At 51.9% G+C, this 16,011-nt stretch overlaps 6 protein-coding genes across 6 annotated transcripts; 3 read left to right on the top strand and 3 right to left on the bottom strand.

Annotated features, from left to right (window-relative positions):
• Window positions 1-2,184: 2,184 nt before the first annotated feature.
• Window positions 2,185-3,040, top strand: COCMIDRAFT_93315 (uncharacterized protein; the record flags this gene model as incomplete). Its single annotated transcript, XM_007689048.1, has 2 exons — window positions 2,185-2,377; window positions 2,448-3,040. The coding sequence occupies 2 exons, from the start codon at window positions 2,185-2,187 to the stop codon at window positions 3,038-3,040; spliced, it is 786 nt and encodes a 261-aa protein (XP_007687238.1).
• A 1,139-nt stretch (window positions 3,041-4,179) lies between these two features.
• COCMIDRAFT_59109 (uncharacterized protein) lies at window positions 4,180-4,740 on the top strand (the record flags this gene model as incomplete). Its single annotated transcript, XM_007689047.1, has 1 exon — window positions 4,180-4,740. A coding segment is annotated over one exon (561 nt), but the record flags the coding sequence as incomplete, so codon positions are not given.
• Window positions 4,741-5,295: 555 nt separating this feature from the next.
• COCMIDRAFT_93387 (uncharacterized protein) lies at window positions 5,296-6,506 on the bottom strand (the record flags this gene model as incomplete). The annotated part of the gene is made up of 2 exons (XM_007689046.1): window positions 5,296-6,211; window positions 6,283-6,506. The coding sequence occupies 2 exons, from the start codon at window positions 6,504-6,506 to the stop codon at window positions 5,296-5,298; spliced, it is 1,140 nt and encodes a 379-aa protein (XP_007687236.1).
• Window positions 6,507-6,929: 423 nt separating this feature from the next.
• On the top strand, window positions 6,930-7,944 carry COCMIDRAFT_25673 (uncharacterized protein; the record flags this gene model as incomplete). Its single annotated transcript, XM_007689018.1, has 2 exons — window positions 6,930-7,067; window positions 7,123-7,944. 2 exons carry the CDS (start codon window positions 6,930-6,932, stop codon window positions 7,942-7,944), a joined length of 960 nt encoding a protein of 319 aa, XP_007687208.1.
• A 525-nt stretch (window positions 7,945-8,469) lies between these two features.
• COCMIDRAFT_93248 (uncharacterized protein) lies at window positions 8,470-9,911 on the bottom strand (the record flags this gene model as incomplete). Its single annotated transcript, XM_007689045.1, has 3 exons — window positions 8,470-8,872; window positions 8,945-9,271; window positions 9,334-9,911. 3 exons carry the CDS (start codon window positions 9,909-9,911, stop codon window positions 8,470-8,472), a joined length of 1,308 nt encoding a protein of 435 aa, XP_007687235.1.
• A 1,134-nt stretch (window positions 9,912-11,045) lies between these two features.
• COCMIDRAFT_36079 (uncharacterized protein) lies at window positions 11,046-14,687 on the bottom strand (the record flags this gene model as incomplete). The annotated part of the gene is made up of 5 exons (XM_007689022.1): window positions 11,046-11,095; window positions 11,145-11,379; window positions 11,442-14,302; window positions 14,358-14,545; window positions 14,614-14,687. The coding sequence occupies 5 exons, from the start codon at window positions 14,685-14,687 to the stop codon at window positions 11,046-11,048; spliced, it is 3,408 nt and encodes a 1,135-aa protein (XP_007687212.1).
• Between the last annotated feature and the right edge of the window lie 1,324 nt (window positions 14,688-16,011).

Below are 16,011 nucleotides of genomic sequence, written 5' to 3'. Positions count from 1 at the left end.
AAAGCACTGGCCAGACCGAGCTCCGAACATACTAGTCCCAAAAACCATTTTGTGCGTGCTGAGCACTATAGTGCTCGCATGGAAAATCAGCTATACCATCAAAAGTCGTCGTAAACTCAGTCTGAGCCATTGTCTCACTACCATTGCAGCGATTAGTTCTCTGTCGTTATTCATTGACGTGGAATTTCACTGATATGTATTCTAGATACTGAGCGTTATAGCGACAGGAATCAGATACAGAGCATGCCTCCACAGCCAAGGTCGTCAGATCCTGGATCCTAACATATGCCCAGGTTCGACGAAAGTACTTATCATATTGATTCTGCCTCACCAATACTGCACTAGGGTGTCTCGAATTGCGTCACTGACATGGTTTATATTGCTGCACTGATTATATATCTACCGACCATCCAGCTACGCAAACGCGCGAAATGGGGACTTCGTGTTGTCTTCTGTTTGTGTTCGATGTGAGTCTGCAGGTATCATTCATAGAATCAAAAGATCTAACTCATGAATAGTGCGATAGCATTCTCAATAGTTAAGACGATTGAAATGTCCGCTTTGGAAAAGACGCGCGATCCAACTTGGGAGGGCAACAATATGACCATATGACCAGCATGTGAGCTCTCAGTTGGTGTACTCATCGCATCTTTACCACCAATGCGAAAACCAATTGACCCCATGCTCGATCGCATACTACCTTCCTCCTTCCTAGTTAGCAACCCGGATAATGGACCTTATAGCAATAGCCTCCCTATGTTCAATATTAGCAAGCCGTTTACAATTGGTAGCAAGCCAACGCGCGAGCGAACGCCGTCGGAAAACCATAATAACCGCGATAGTGATAAATATATATTGAAAGATACCGAACAGCCTAGGAAGATGAGACAACAAGAACGATTTCACATGGGGTGTGCATTGATGAAAACCCCAGCATACACGTAGCAGATCGTATCTACCATGATCGTAGTTAAACAACACTTAGCTTGAATGCCCGTATCAAGGTAATTAATTGCGACATATTGTTTTTGTCCAAAACTGGGTCGCCTCTTGACGTATCAAGTATGCTGTGTAAGCTCAGTCAATACTTATCTCATGATGAACATAAATTCCAGACGATGGCCAAGTCATTATTCATGCGACGGCTCTTTTGCTATTATTCTATGCTTAGAATATGTCGATCAGATCAGTATATGAGTTCTATGTCCTTCACGAAAGAAGACTTGATTGCGACTGTATATTCGAGCATGGTGTTTGATCACCTCACTTCCACAGACCTTGACCAGTGTGTGGTAGAATCATCACTGAGCTAGATGTTTCAAAGAAGCCAAATTTACCGTTTATGTCAGGATTTACGAGCTCTTGAAACAATGTGAAGCAAACAGTATCATTACTAGCATGGGAAGACTCAAGATTGAGATTAAGAGAATTAACAAATCTGCCTGGCACACGAAGCTGCGGCATTTATAGTGTTTGATCTTACATAGTTTGGCGCATAGTTTGAATTCAGAAGAATACGGGTAAGGGTGTGTTTAGCATGATCTTCTGGCAGGTTTCAAAGACCGGGGAGGCTCATCCAGCAAGACATCTGACAAAGCTTCAGGAACGAGAAGAAGTGCACAAGGCTACACTCGCGTAACGTATAGTTTGAGGCTATCTCGGTAGGTCAAGGCATGAGATATAGAAATAATCAGCGGCTAACTGTGAAGATGAATGGTTTCGTTAAGTTTGCTTAGAAGTTTGGCGCTTAAGAAGCTTCATCTAAATTTAGCCTCCGGTTGTATGGTTAATATGTTCAAATTTAGATCGAATCGAGAACGAGATTTTTTTTCGAAATGGAAGAGATCAAATACAGAGAAACAGAACACATAATGATGACCCTCTTTACGAATGGTAAGTTCTGGGCATTCTCTCGTAGCTCGATTAAAGTGCGTATGACGCCTGGGGTATTCCCCACGGGCCAAGCCACCCAGACCGTAAATGGCTTTAGCGCGGGGAGGACCCTGCATGGGCCATGGATGACAGGGGTTCGATGATCACGCTGACGCTGAAACCACAAGGGTCCTTTGCTACAACCACGCGACAGGACATACCCCACTCTCTCCTTATATTCTGTCCACCTGCCGCGAAGCTGTCAACCAAAAACACCGCCAAACCTAATTCCTAGTTCGCGCGCCTGGTATCATGGCAGCAGCCCTCGAAGTCTCCCCGCCCGCGTCGCCACAGCCTGCCAAAGACACTGTAAACGGTACCCACACGCACAACTGTCCGTCATGCGGCTATAGCTTGAATACGAAGGAGCTCGAAGAAGCAAGGCGAAAGATAGAGGAACTGGAAGCGCAGATGGAACGGCTAAAGGAGAAGGCCACTGCAGCTGGTACGTGCCTAAGGATGTGCAGAGCAGGCACTACCTACAAGTCTACATATATAGACTAACAGGCATCCAGTCGATAGATGTGCGGACTACGAGGACCAAATACGCGTTCTGAAAGACAGCCAGCGCGCTCCCAGCCCACTGCGTTCGCAAACCTCGCAATCCGACAAGACCTTTAACGGCGGTCCACCGCGCCCCTCCATCGATGCCGATCCCCCGCGTCCCACCACCGCAAACTCGACAAGGGCTTCGCGCTTCTCCTTCATCACAAATCGCTTCCCTTCTCCGGCGAACACAGGAGCCATGCCTCCGCCGCCTCCGCCGAAAGATGACCACGCACTGATTAACGAGCTCGAACGTGAGCGGGCTCTTCGTGCAAAAGCTGAGGCGCGCATACAGACGGTAGACACGGAGATTGAGGAGCTGAGCGTGCAGCTTTTTAGCCAGGCGAACGAGATGGTTGCTGAGGAGCGGCGGGCAAGAGCGAAACTGGAAGAGCGTATCGAGACGCTGGAACGTAGGGATAGAGAGAAGATGGGGCGGTTGGATCGTTTGGAGAAAGCCGTCAGTAGAGTTGAAAGGGTCAAGGCGTTGTTGGCTGAGAAGGATGGCAGGGGGGTTGAAGCGCCTCCAGATGGGATGTTATCGCTACCTGCGAGAAGATGAGGAGCTTGCGATATTTTGTTGTCATTTGCAGCGTTGCGTTACGTGTTACGATACCCATATTTTTTGATATTTTGCATCTTAGCATAGCGTTGGGCGCTGGGCATATCCATTTTAGAACATTTAGATAGTAAGCGGGTGGAATACATATTGCTTTCAAATACGATAGAGATGGTTTGGTCGTTATCGCATATCCCATCTTCGCCTATGATGTTCTTGAGATATCGCACACTCAAAAAATGCATGATCGTCTATTTGTCTATATGGTTTTCTTTCCTTTGCAATATGAATGGGCATACGGGGTCCACATTTCCATGTTCCTCGTTGACTGGATCAAGGAACATAATCCATATGCCTTGTTTATATAAACTTTCAACCTTGGTTCAACCCCCTGTCTCCAGGCAAGCACCGGGAGGACCATGATTCCCCAACCTCACGATGGCAGTGTCACATATGACAGCCAGTACATATAGCAGATGTGTCTTCTGTCCTGTACCGAAACATACCGATTGGTGTAGATTTCGTCCACGATGTCGCTCGTTTTCTGGTTGTAACCATCGTTTTCCCTTATTGAAGTGTGAGCGGCATTTATTTGGTGAATCCAGCGCCGATGACTGGCCTATTGCCCCCTATTGAATCACCAGCACCACAATGAAGCGGTTTAGTCCCAGATATGTCATCTGCTGTTAATGAGACTCACGATGATTTGACACCAATAGAAGTCTGCCTGATCTTGTTTAGCTATTTTCTGACATGAGAACCCAAGGTTCATTAAGTTAATGTCGTATAAGGAGTGGCTGATTGCTTTGATGTTCCAAGATGTTACCTGTGTTTCCCTGTCAACGAAGATGCTATTTTCATAACGGCCAATGCTTTTGATTCCGATTATGTCTGGAGTGGTGACTTTGGAGTGTAATGTGTTGAGTGAATACGTGTCACTGAATTATTACAGCGATTAGTCGTACTTCCGTGTGGGGTATTTTTGCATGGTTCTAGCTATGTGTTCTTGTAAGTATAAAAGAAGGGAACTTCCCTCCTATAATTCCCATCTCGCCATCTCACAGTACCATCACATAAGCACTCTCATACCAACATCACCAAACAGAAGACTAAGCGGAACCCCCCTTTACAAGCTGTTCAAAATGGTCTCCAAATACTCCAAGATGAAGAACCAGACAACCTCGCACAGGAACCAGATGCAGGCGGAGCTGGAGAAGGTCATGCTCATCAAGGAAGACTACGAGGCCTATCAGGCCCTGATGAAAAACACCAACCACCAGCCTATCCCCGGTCACTACCGCACCAAAAGCGGTAGCCATATGAAAATCGTGTCCAACGGTGCAAGTTGTACACGACAAGAAGTTTCTGCCGAGCAGCAGCAACTGCCTTTCGGCTTCATGTGGGTGCCATACCCATCAATCGGCCAGACTGGCCGGCCGATGACGATTCAAGAGCTCTACGACAATGGAGCTCTGATGTACCAACTTGTCATGCCACAACAAGTTGGCTTCAGCAACCTCGGCGACTTCACCAACCACCAAGGCGCCACCTACACATCATACCAGCTCAACAAGCTGGTCATTATCGAGAACGGGCCCAATAATTTTGGGTACCAAGCGGTTCCAACCACCGCGCTCGATCTCTCTCGCGAGCACATTCGCGTTTACGAAAACGGCGGCGTCGAAGTGGTGCCGCCGATCCCAGAAACATACCGCTCCCTTCTCCCCCCTCCCCCCTCCCAACCCCAGTCTGCGCTCGCGCAGCAAATACCACAACAAGCGGTGGCCCAGCCCTTTGCGGCGGGCCCAAGCCAGATTCCTGCCCCTTCCTTCGGGCAGCTGGCGGTTCCCCAGACATGGATCGACGAGGAGGGAAGAACGCGATCCTACACTAATGAGACAACTCTCTCCGGAAACACGAATTCCACAAACGGGGAAGGACACATCCCCGACGCCTCTCTTCTTCAAAACGTCGACATGAGTAATGTCGAGGGCAATGATGCCAAGGTGGGGGAGCTGGGCCACGATGGCATGGGGCTGGACCTCACTGGTGGTAGTGACTTGAGATGGGAGGATGTGGATTGGAATAATTTTGACCCTGACAGTATTGATTGGGATAGTTTGATGACGACGGATGTTTGATTATTTGTTCTTTTCTTTATGCTTTTCTTACTTTAGTTTCCATAGCAATTTCATCTTGAACTTGATTTGCCTCCTCATATTGCAAAGTCTGATTCGATACTCTCATGTACTATCTATCTAGTATCTCCACAAGCACAGCAAACGATCGTAGAAACTCGTGGATATATATGTCCGCTGGCCTTGGCTATTGAGCCCAGGTTGGGAGTCACTACCGTAGTTCATGCTCTCGTGCTCCTCAAACTTCGCCAACACCTCGATTTTCCACTCCCCAGCACTCTTGGTGAGCCTGACAATCCTCGTACCAGCATGCATGCAGCTCACAAGCAAGAGGATAGCCTCAGGAGGTGGCTCCGACCTCCACTTTTCCACGCCGTGATGCTCTGGCAACTTGGGGTTCCGGTCAAGTAGCTTGAGCCGCCAAACTCCGCCTCCAAGATTGGTCTCTGCAAGCACCTGCCTGCGTCCGGAAATGGGGATGTGTACGAGCCTCAAGTGGTCGTCGTAGCTACCAGTAATAACGAGAAGGCCCTGGGTATCCAGGTGTACAGGAAGAATAGCAGTGACACCTGCACCATGTATCTTCCCATCCATCCAAGGTACACTACCTCCAGAGCCGTCAGATAGTTCAGCGAAACGCAGCGTGCTATCGTCACCTCCAGAGAGTAGTCCAGAGCCATCAGGAAGGAACGCCAGAGTCCAAGCTTCCAGATCATGCGTAGCAACCTCCAGCTTGGTGGGGGAATCATCTTCACCTTCTGTGTCGATTACGCCAAGACAAACCTGCCCGTTTGAGAGCGTCATACCGACCATGAAAGACTCTGGATGCCATGAAAAGGCAGTGATGAGTACATCTTCAGGGAAATACTGGATGGTCTTGATGTGGCTGATGCTAGGGTTGCGCTGCCACGACTGAAGCTCGTAAATGGCAAAAGCTCCTGTGGAAGTCGCAACACCAAAGTTTGAGCTTGTGACGTGCGTCAAGAAGTGAATGTCCAGGATGGCTGATGGCGTGGCGAGAGTTTGAATGATGTTGCTTTGGGAGTTAGCACATGAAAATTACGATATAAGGAGTTGAAACCCCAAGAATCGTAAAGTTATACATACACGTTGTCACCGTCCACCTTTACCAATATCAAGCTGCCGTTGCGCTGCTGATTTTTGGCACTGACTTTTCCATCCTGGGGAGCGCTTCCTGCAGCATCCTTCTCGTCGGACTTTTCAAGGTTGTACGTGCCGACTACTGCATACTGCGGGTTGAGCGGAAAGAATTCGATGCAGCTGGGAGGTAAATCGAGCTTGAAAGAGGTGAGCGATCGTATTGAAGACATTTTGCTGGTGATGGTGAATGATAATTTGCCCTCTCATTCCGGTTAGTGGGGTGCCTGGCTAAGCGCGAGGAGTGACGCCATTGCGACTCGGCCTTTCCCTCTTTCTCTTTTCTCACCTTTACTCCAAGGTTTGCCACCAAACGTTCAAACGCTTACATGTAAAGCTGAGGCAAAGCCGTGCAATCTCCACTTCTACCGATCTTACCAGGCGGTGCCTGCGCCGTCGAGTTGATGCCTTGCTAATCCCTGCAATTCCGCATTGCAGCCTACACTAGTCCCAAAGCAAACTGCGCCTGACTTTGCGACACTCACCATAGTGATTCTATTAAAGCAACTCAGAGGTACATCTCCGTTTCCATCTACATTCAATTGCATCTCAACTTCTCTCGGACTATTTGATTTGAAAACTCCATCCAATCTACCATGTCTGCCGCCACAGCTCCTGCAGAGACGTTTGCATCTGGTCGCTACTCAAAGCGCAAGAGGACGCAAGTCTCATACCATCTTGACGACCTAGAATACTCAGATACGGAATCTGATTTTGAGAGCCCTCAAGCAAAGGTGCGATGCACTGCCGCGTGCAAGAGAGTGGCCTATACTAACGGAGCTTTACCAGAAGCCCAAAGCTCGAACAACCAAAACACTTCCAAAGCGCAAGACCTTCCCCTTCCTGGACCTTCCTGCAGAGATTCGGAACACAATCTATAACTATGCGCTCTGCGATCCATCTGGCATTAACTTTATCAGCGCCTGCTACAAAAAGCGCCGTGTCGCCGCCCGCGTGTCAGCAGAATACATGTCAAAAATCAGCAGATACTACAACACAACCTCCAAACGCGCTACCGGAGATAACATCGATGCCAATGGAGACTATGTTCCTCTCGTTCCATCACTACTCGCAGTGAACAAGCAAATCTACCACGAGGGCATCGACATCTTGTACGGCAACCAACTCACCTTCGTCGACAGCCTCGCCCTCTACAGCTTTCTCATCAACCTTGGCCCTGTACGTGCTCAGCGCCTCAGGAAGCTCCAGATCCTAGGCTGGCACCACAGCCGCGCAATGAAAGTCTACAACAACGCGTGCTTTGCCGCCCTCGCCTGGGCCACCAATCTCACCTCGTTTGACATCCGAGCGCCAATTGGCAGCTACCGTGCCATGCACGATGGAGCAGACCAATTCTACCGCGATGCATTTCCCTGGTTGGAAGCTGTTGGCGCGGCAAAAGGCAAGCCCGATGCAGCTCTCGATGTTCTGACGCTGGGCGAGATGTGTCTGTCGGGTCCCTGGAGCTCACGCAGCTCGGACGATTCAGTGCCTGAGCATGAGCAGAGGGTCGAGCAGTTCAAAGCTGAAGTTGCAAAGTTGCTGGGCGCGCACCGGGATAGGATTCTGGCTGAGCCAAATAAGAAGACGGCGAAGAAGGTGAAATCTTGAATGTCTTTTGTTTGGAAGCGAGATGATGAATTTTGGAGGTTGCAAGTCCAAAGGAATCAAAAAGGGGGGGAAAGGAAATCATCTTGTTATTTCAAATTGGGAGCGACGGAGTTTTGCATCTTTGATACTGGCGTTGGGGCACATGGCATTCCCCCCCCCTTTTTTTTCTATGCATTTTCATTTTACGAACATGGAATAGACAGTATTCCCTTTTATTATTATTATTATTATTATTATTATTTCATTCCGCAGCTCAATACGAAAACTTACCAAGTCAACAAAAAGCAATCACTTTCCTCTGGGAAAAATAATAACAATATAACAATTGTATTGAGGAAAATAAAAGATAAAAAATGTGGGGTATACCATTTTGGTCTCTCAAAACTATTTCAAGGCCGTAAAACAAGATTTCATCCATCATCATCATCATCCCAAGAACCCATAATCAAGCAATCAAGCAACCTCTATTAACATGCCTCACCTCGCTGCTAAAAGAATTTTCTTTTTCAGAAACGTTTCCCTTCATCACCTCAACACCAGCCTCGCGAGCATAACTCTCAACGCCTCGGCCCCCTCCCTCCCTTCCTCCCCAAGTACCCCCTCAACCCTCTGCACATGCTCCTCAACCTTGGCCCTGAGTTCTGCGACTACACTCTTACTATACTCAAAACTCCCTTTACTCTCCATATACCTCAGCGCATACTTCTTCACCTCCTCGTCCGTCGTCTTCTGCTTGAGGATATTGATAAGGATGGTATTGGAAGGGTCGGCGCGTATGGCGTGGATGACGGGAAAGCTGAATTTTCCCTCGGTGAGGTCTTCGCAGAGACCCTTGAGGGAGGTGTAGCCGGAGGTTGGCGAGAGGTTGAGGTGGTCGTCTAGGATTTGGAAAAGGAGGCCGATGGTTGAGACGAGGGGGGTGCAGTCGCTGCGAAATGTTAGTCATCAGGAGGAATGGCGAGAGAGAGAGAGAGAGAGAGAGAGAGGAGGCGACGAGTACATTTCTGTTTGCGACTCTGCTTGCATGAGTTTGATGGCTAGGCGGAATAGGCCGCCGGTTTTGTTGCCGACCATTTCTAGGTAGTCTGCTTCGCTGGGACAGGTTAGGCTGTCTCGCCAGTAAAGATCCATGCCCTGGCCGCGGTGCAGATTCAGTAGCTCCTCGGTGAATATCTCGATGAGTTTGGGGTTGTTCATGGAGAGCAGCAGGGCGAGGGCGCGGAAGTAGACATAATTGGCTGAATTGATGGTCTGGGGCGTGCCGAATATTGCGTGAGCGACGGGAATACCGCGGCGGAGGACAGATGAGTCTTCTACATCATCGACACTGGAGAGAAGAAGTAAAAGTCAGCGGCAAAAGTCGAAAAGTATGTCAGCAAAGGTACACACAGCAAACTCGAGGTATGCAACATTCCCACTACTTTTGTAATAATGTCAAGTCTTTCCGGCGGCACTTTGAGCCACAGGTTGAAAGCAGCTATGCATTGGCTACGGATGTCCTTGCCTGGATGCCCGTACAAGTAGTCATATGGCCCTAGCAGTATGCGCTCCTTCTCCTCTGTCCACGCGACGCCATTTCCGTAAATGAGCTCCTCGCCTATGCCTTTGGAGTGTTCCGAGGGCGGGGACAGCGGGGTAGGGTAGTTTGCGCCGCCATCGTGATTCGGGCTCGTGGTGTCCATGTAGGAGTCGATGCCGTCGGTAGCAGACAGGGACTTGTTGGAGGCCAAGTGGGGCGTGGTCCGTTGTTCTTGTAGATGGGCGTTCAGTGGCTCGGCAGAGTGGCTCGTCTTGCTCTTCTTGCTCTGTCCCAGCCAGTCAATCTCGCTCAAGGGACGCAGAACCGATGTTCTCGAGGGTGGCTGCTTGGGACTGCCGGGGCTAGGGTTCAGGATGCCCGTGGAACTCGTGCGGGGCGGGATGGCGTTGGGAGAGGCAAACGGGTGGACAGACGAAGACGCCGGCATGGCTCGAGGAGAGTCCCAAGCGGGTCGCAGAGTTGCTTATTTGTACGGTTGGCAGGCTGAGGCACGGTGGAATAGTGGATGTGGTAGCCTAAACGACAGGGGCTGTTCGCTCGATTGACGCGTGGTCGCTGCAGGATGCGCTGTGGCAGCGGGACCCGAGGCCGAGGAGTGGTGTGTGTGTAGGAAGAGTGTCGCGACAGCGGTTCCTAGACATGTGCATGCGGAGTGCGGAGTTTACGGGGCGCGTTTCGATGGATGTCGGCGCGGCGCCTCTTGGTCTTTTGGAGCGCAGACTATAGCAGGTGTGTGTGTAGACCGAGAGCACGAGGAGCAGAGCAGCGCAGGTGGGAGAGAGAGCCGGGGGCAAGAGTAGGCCCTATTGCGCAGAGCATCATGACCCATTGCTGTCCTCTTGTCCTGGCACATGTTCACATCCATCAAATGCACGATGCTGGTATGACGACGTCAGGCACTCCCCTCGCTTATGCTTACTCCACCCTGGCCGACCAGCCCCGCCAGCCCACGCCCAGCCCGCCGCCACCCGACAAGCACATGGTATTATTACTGTACAATCACATGGCACATCACAAGCACACCAGCTGCACAGTCGCTCAAAAGAGGACTATTGCTCTCTTGCATTCTAGCCGTCTCAGACTACATGTGCCGCCCTGGACTGAAAAGTACCAGCAGCTATCTGCCAGTCTGCCTTCCAGTGCAGCATTAAATATTATACAAATTGGTCCCCTTATGCCAGAAATGGGAGAAGAAGAGAAAACAAGACGGCATTGCTGGTGGTGACAATGGTGATGATGGTGATGCTCCAAGCCTGCCCTATGGCCTCCCCCTGGACTTTCCCCCCCAAACGCTAAACGGGTATGCAAAGGGAAAAAAAGTAAAAACTCTACAAAATGTGCTAAGAGAAGAAGAAGAGGAAGAAGAAACTAGGCAAGGAAAATGACACAGCCCCAGTGTAGAACCATTTTATATCCAACACAAGGAAAGAAGGGTGGTGCTTGATGCTGTAGTCGTACGTCATGACAAAGAGAATAAGGAGTCGCTGGCTACTACATCCAGGTGGCTAAGAGAGAGTAAAAGAAAGTCTAATGAGGGTATAGGTGCTGTAGGGCAAGGGCTCTACTGCGCCTGGTTGTATGCTAGCCAAGCATCGTGCGCTTCGCGGAGGACTATAGGCTGTCAGCATGTCTCATACATCTTCGAATTTGAGAAACTTACTTTGCAGAACCTGGGCTTGGGCTGTGTGTGTCTCGCACGCGCACTGCAGCGTCCGGCCATCAACAAAATCCAAGACGACGCTGTTGGGCAGCTCTTGTCGGTCCTGGTCGGGAGGGTATGGGGCGCGGAAGTCGCTAAGGTGGAAACGCTTGACGATTCCCTTCTCGTTGTGCTTTGACGGGCTAAGGACCAGGTTGCCCATGGAGTCGATCTCGACCCATCTTCGCTTCCAGAGCTGGTGTAAAGTTAGCATACAGTAAAAAAAAAAAGCAAACTGTGTATACACAATCAACTTACCAAAGTGTCGGGAAACTGAACATTCAAGTCACCGACGTGCATAGGAGGTGGTGGCTCCCGCAGAGACGACAACGATGTCGACCGCATGTCGTTCTCCGGAAGTGTCAGGCTGCTGCTCGAACTCTTCCAGGGCATGGAAGACATGGATGAAGACATGCGCTTGAACATCTTGGTCGTGCGCGACTCCTTCTTCTCCTTCTTGTCTTCCTTCTTCTCGTCGCCATCGTGGCTGTGAACAGACCTCGACTCACTCATCCGGCGACCAAATGTCCTCCATGTGCTCTCCGAAGACGTCCGCGAGGGTGCCAGACTGTGGTCCCGAGAGTGCGATGACGAAGTGTCTCGAGAGACCGGTGTCTCCGGTTTCGGCGGCTGAGGGGGACTCTTGGGTGTGGGAGTGGCTATTTGGTGGTCAATAATCAGGGGGCTCTGGTGGAGGTCCAGCGGTGTGCCCTCGGTTGGCATGGCTAGAGTGGGGTTCATTGTTCGCTCATCACGAACAATTCGTGCAGTAACCTGAACAGACTCTGGCTTCTCGGGCCCCTGTTGCACATTGTATACGGTCGACTTGATTGGACCCGACGGTTTCCTATCAATCATTGAGGCAGAAGACGACGGCCGGCTCCAGGCGTTTCCATTGCGAGAGGCAGACAATCCATTGGGCGATGTGTCAAGGGGCGAGGATGCAAAGAAAGAAGACTTGCGTTGGGCAACAGACGAACTTGGCGCACTCAGGGTAGCAGCTGCAGGGTTTACAGAAGCCGACTCCCTGTTAGTCTTTTCGGCAAGAGCCTTGATTCTTTGTGAGATGCCAGACGAAACATTGATCTTCTTGGGAGCCGACGACGTGTCTGACCGCGGTGGCGGCGGCCAGCCGCCAGACACTTTGCGAGCAGGCTGTTGTTCGGGGGAGGGACGCGTAAGACTAGTAGGGTAGTTTGACGATGCTGACCTGGGGGGTGTCGACAGCTCAGCTTGGGACGGTGACTTGCGTGGAAAGAAGGGCATGATGGGCGACTTGGACACAGACATAGGCTTGGCTTCATGTACTGTAGCGCTCTGCAACTCTTCCATGAAGGAGTCGTCGGACAGATATTCGGTTTCGGAGTTTTCCGCACTGACGTTGAGTGGGTCGAGTTGTGCACGGCGCTTCCCCTTGGATTCGAACCAGCTGTCCCTCTTGGAGCCAGCGGGCAACAGCATAGATTCTCTGTTGCGCTTTGTAGCCGGTCCCTGCTCTGGCTGCGCTGCCGCATCGGAGGGCATGTATATGGTCGACTCCCGGTTCGAGCGGCGGCGGGTGTGGGTGTCGTCCTCGGCAGGCCTCAGCGTGTTCCTCCTGCTGCTGCTGTCTGCATCGTCGTCAAAAGAAGGCGCCCGTTGGGTGATTAGCGGACCCTGCGTGGGTTCGTCGTGGGCGTTGGTGGGCGGAGGGGGGGTGGTGCTGTCAGCGACCACGGTTGGTGTACTGTCGACGGATTGTTCTTCGTCAAAGGGATCAGGAGCTTGGGACTCTAGCGTACCCTGGCGCTTTTGTGGGTCGTCTAGTCCGCTCTCATCTTCGGACAAGGACGACGGCCGCGTTGATGGTGCGCCAGACGAACCGTGGGTTTGGGCGGAGATGGGAGATGATATCGACACAGTCGAGTTTAGGTCGTCTCCCTCGGTTGGGTTGTCCGCAAAGACGAGCCCAGGATTGCTTGGGCCTTGGGAAGTGTGCAGATTATCACCAAGCAATGTCTCTTTGTTTGCCTCAGGCTCCTCGCCATGTTCGGTACGAGTCATCTCCGCCGAGTCTGTCGCCTCTTCACCTACTTCCGCCTCCTCAGTATCTACAGTCGACTCGTCGGCCGCCTCCTTGTCCTTCTTCGCCTGCTGGGCCTGCTGCTGCTTCTTGCGCAGCTCCAGGGCCTTCATCAGCCTCGTCCGCTCTTGTGTCGTTCCCGTGGCTCGAAGATGGCTTTTATATGCAGCAACAGGCATAGACTTGACACTGATTGGCGAGCGCGGCGTGTATAGTGACGAAACAGGCGAGTGTGGCACCTCGGGCATCGGAGGCAAATCGAGTGGTGGAGGAACCGCAATGGCGGGAACAGCGCTGGACGAGGCAGTTTTGGACTCCTTCTTCTGGGCCGCCTTTCGCGCCGCAGCGCGCAGCCCCGCGGGGAGCGATGCCACCTGTCTTGCCATGTCTTGTGACGTGTTCCCTGACGTGGCCGGGCGCTTTCCTTCGAGCGACTGGCGTGGCCGTGGACCCAGCTTGACCTTGGGCTTGGTGTACTGCGCGTAGTAGTGCTCATAAAGCTCGTTGTAGTCTGGCCGCGTCGTCTGAGACGAGCTTCTCGGCTCCGGTCCGCCCTCAAACAGCGAGTCGTAGTTCTTGAACGTGTCTTGCAGGTCCGACAGATCAGTGGTTTCGGGTGTCTCTGGAGGCTCAGTCACCGTCTCAACGGTGACATGAGAGATGTGCGGTGCAATCTTATGGCCAACCACCTTTTCCTCGAGTATCAACAGGACAGACTCGGTTTGCGAAGTAAGAGAGGCACACCGTGTGGGGTCTTCCTCAGTACTACTTCTGATCGGCTCCATTATAGTGGGTATACTGGTATCCGCCGTTTCCGATGCTGTCAACTTTTCAGTTGAGTCTGGCTGACATGTCTCCTCGGCAGTTTCCTGAATCCAACTAAGTTTTGGCCCGCGCGATGACCCGCTGGACGAGGAGCTTGAAGGTGCGGCGGTGTGCAGACTGCATGCTGACGCGAGGGCGGCATCACTAAGTTCTTCTGGAGTGGAGATGGACAGGACAATGTCGTGAGGCGCAAACTTCTCCGAGATGTTGATGAAGTGGACAGCGACACGTGCTACAGATGGGCAGTCAGCAGCAATCCATGCAGCAAAGTCAGCATTGCGGCATACCTTGCAGCAGGCGCGAAGTGCCATCCGGCACGTATTTGACCAAGACCTTGCGCCGACGATAGAGCAGGAGACCATATAGCGGTGACTTGTCCTCGTACTGAGCGACGGCAGCGCGCGCCTCTCCTGCTCCGCCAGTGCCCCGCTTGAGGACTTCGACAGAGTCCCTTGACGTATATCTCAACAAGAACCTAGACGGCCAAATGTCAGCATACTGCGCGCGCAAACAAGCAGGCGAGAAGTAGCGGGAGAGTCGTACCAACCACCAGCCTCGGCAAGGGCGCCCTGATACGCCTGTGTGACTTCTACATTGTCGAGCCCGTTGAGCGACATGATGGTAGCCGTGGAGCAAAGAGAGAGGGCCGGGCGTGTGGGGACAGGCTCTCTCCAAAGCCGTGCGTATTCAGAGCAAAAGAAGCGGCTTTCTTTTTTCGTCGCCGCTGGTCGCTCGACGACGGGCAATCAAGATATCCAGGAGGTCAAAGCTGGACAGGGGTCAACCCGGCCGGGGGTCCGCAATTGGAGAGATACGAGAGAAGAGAGAGAGAGCAAAGGGTCTCAGAGGCGCATGGCACGGGCCATGGGGAGAGAGAGAGGGGGGGGTGAGAGACAGAGTGTGTGGGTGGTGGTCACTGAGGCAATGCGACGGCTTCAGCAAGACTCAAGTATGTAAGTATGTAGTATGTGCGCATGTACATGTGCAAAGGGCCTTGTGCGTAGGTCTGGGAACAATGCGCTGAGCACCCGGCAACTGCAAAGGGGACGCGAGTTCGCAAGTCAAAGCCAAATGGACGGCCAAACGTGGAGACGCGGCGTTTCAGGCACACAAGCACACAGGGGTAAACCGGTGCGCAGCCCTGGAAACGCCCCTAGCCCGCACCTTTCCCTCCTCCCTCTCCCAGTCTCCACTGCTTGCCGACCCGAACTATTCACCGACAAAGCAAAACAATGTGTCTGTATGCCTACACAAAAAACGGCCCTTTGACGCCTCAGAGGCATGGGCTGTGGTACCTGCGTGTCTGCGCTATGCTTAGGGTACCATCTTACCACGACCACCCTCGTGCCGCCCATGTGGCAATGGGGCCTGCATTGATAGACTCCCTCCCCCCTCTCTCTCCACCCGACGCAGGAACACGGCACGACTCCATCAGTATTCCTGAGGCACGCAGAGTCACAGCCAGGCACCGCATGAGGTATGATTGATTTTTGTCACGTCATGGCTGGGGTATTTTATGGCCGTTGGTGCCCCGGATTGCGCAATTGCTTTTCGCCAACGGCACACATGGGATGCCGGAAAAGAAGCAACCCGCCGTTTTACATTTCTTGCACCTGGTCACAACGGGAGATCGCTGCCTCGTCATGGCTGTTCCTTGAAACGCTGGCATTTCTACACTTTGAAGGTTGTTTTATTCTTCCGCGCATGGCCCTCTTGGCAGTAAATCTGTCAGCTACATGACGACATTTTGGTAAGTAGTAGTATATACACACAAGATATCTCACCTTGATCTCGGCCACCAGAAACACGATGCGTGACCAAAGACCATCGAGGCCAGCAGAAAGCTAGCCAGCCACCGTCTGTCCAAGACCCAAAGAAGCGTCGTGCCACTATCGCAATCACATCTGCCCCGCACCAAGACGACCCACCCATTTGCATCTT

Source organism: Bipolaris oryzae (assembly GCF_000523455.1).
Source record: "Bipolaris oryzae ATCC 44560 unplaced genomic scaffold scaffold_51, whole genome shotgun sequence".
In the NCBI taxonomy this organism is placed as follows: domain Eukaryota; kingdom Fungi; phylum Ascomycota; class Dothideomycetes; order Pleosporales; family Pleosporaceae; genus Bipolaris; species Bipolaris oryzae.
Note: the sequence above shows the minus strand (reverse complement) of the source record. Positions and strands in the feature narration are given on the sequence as shown.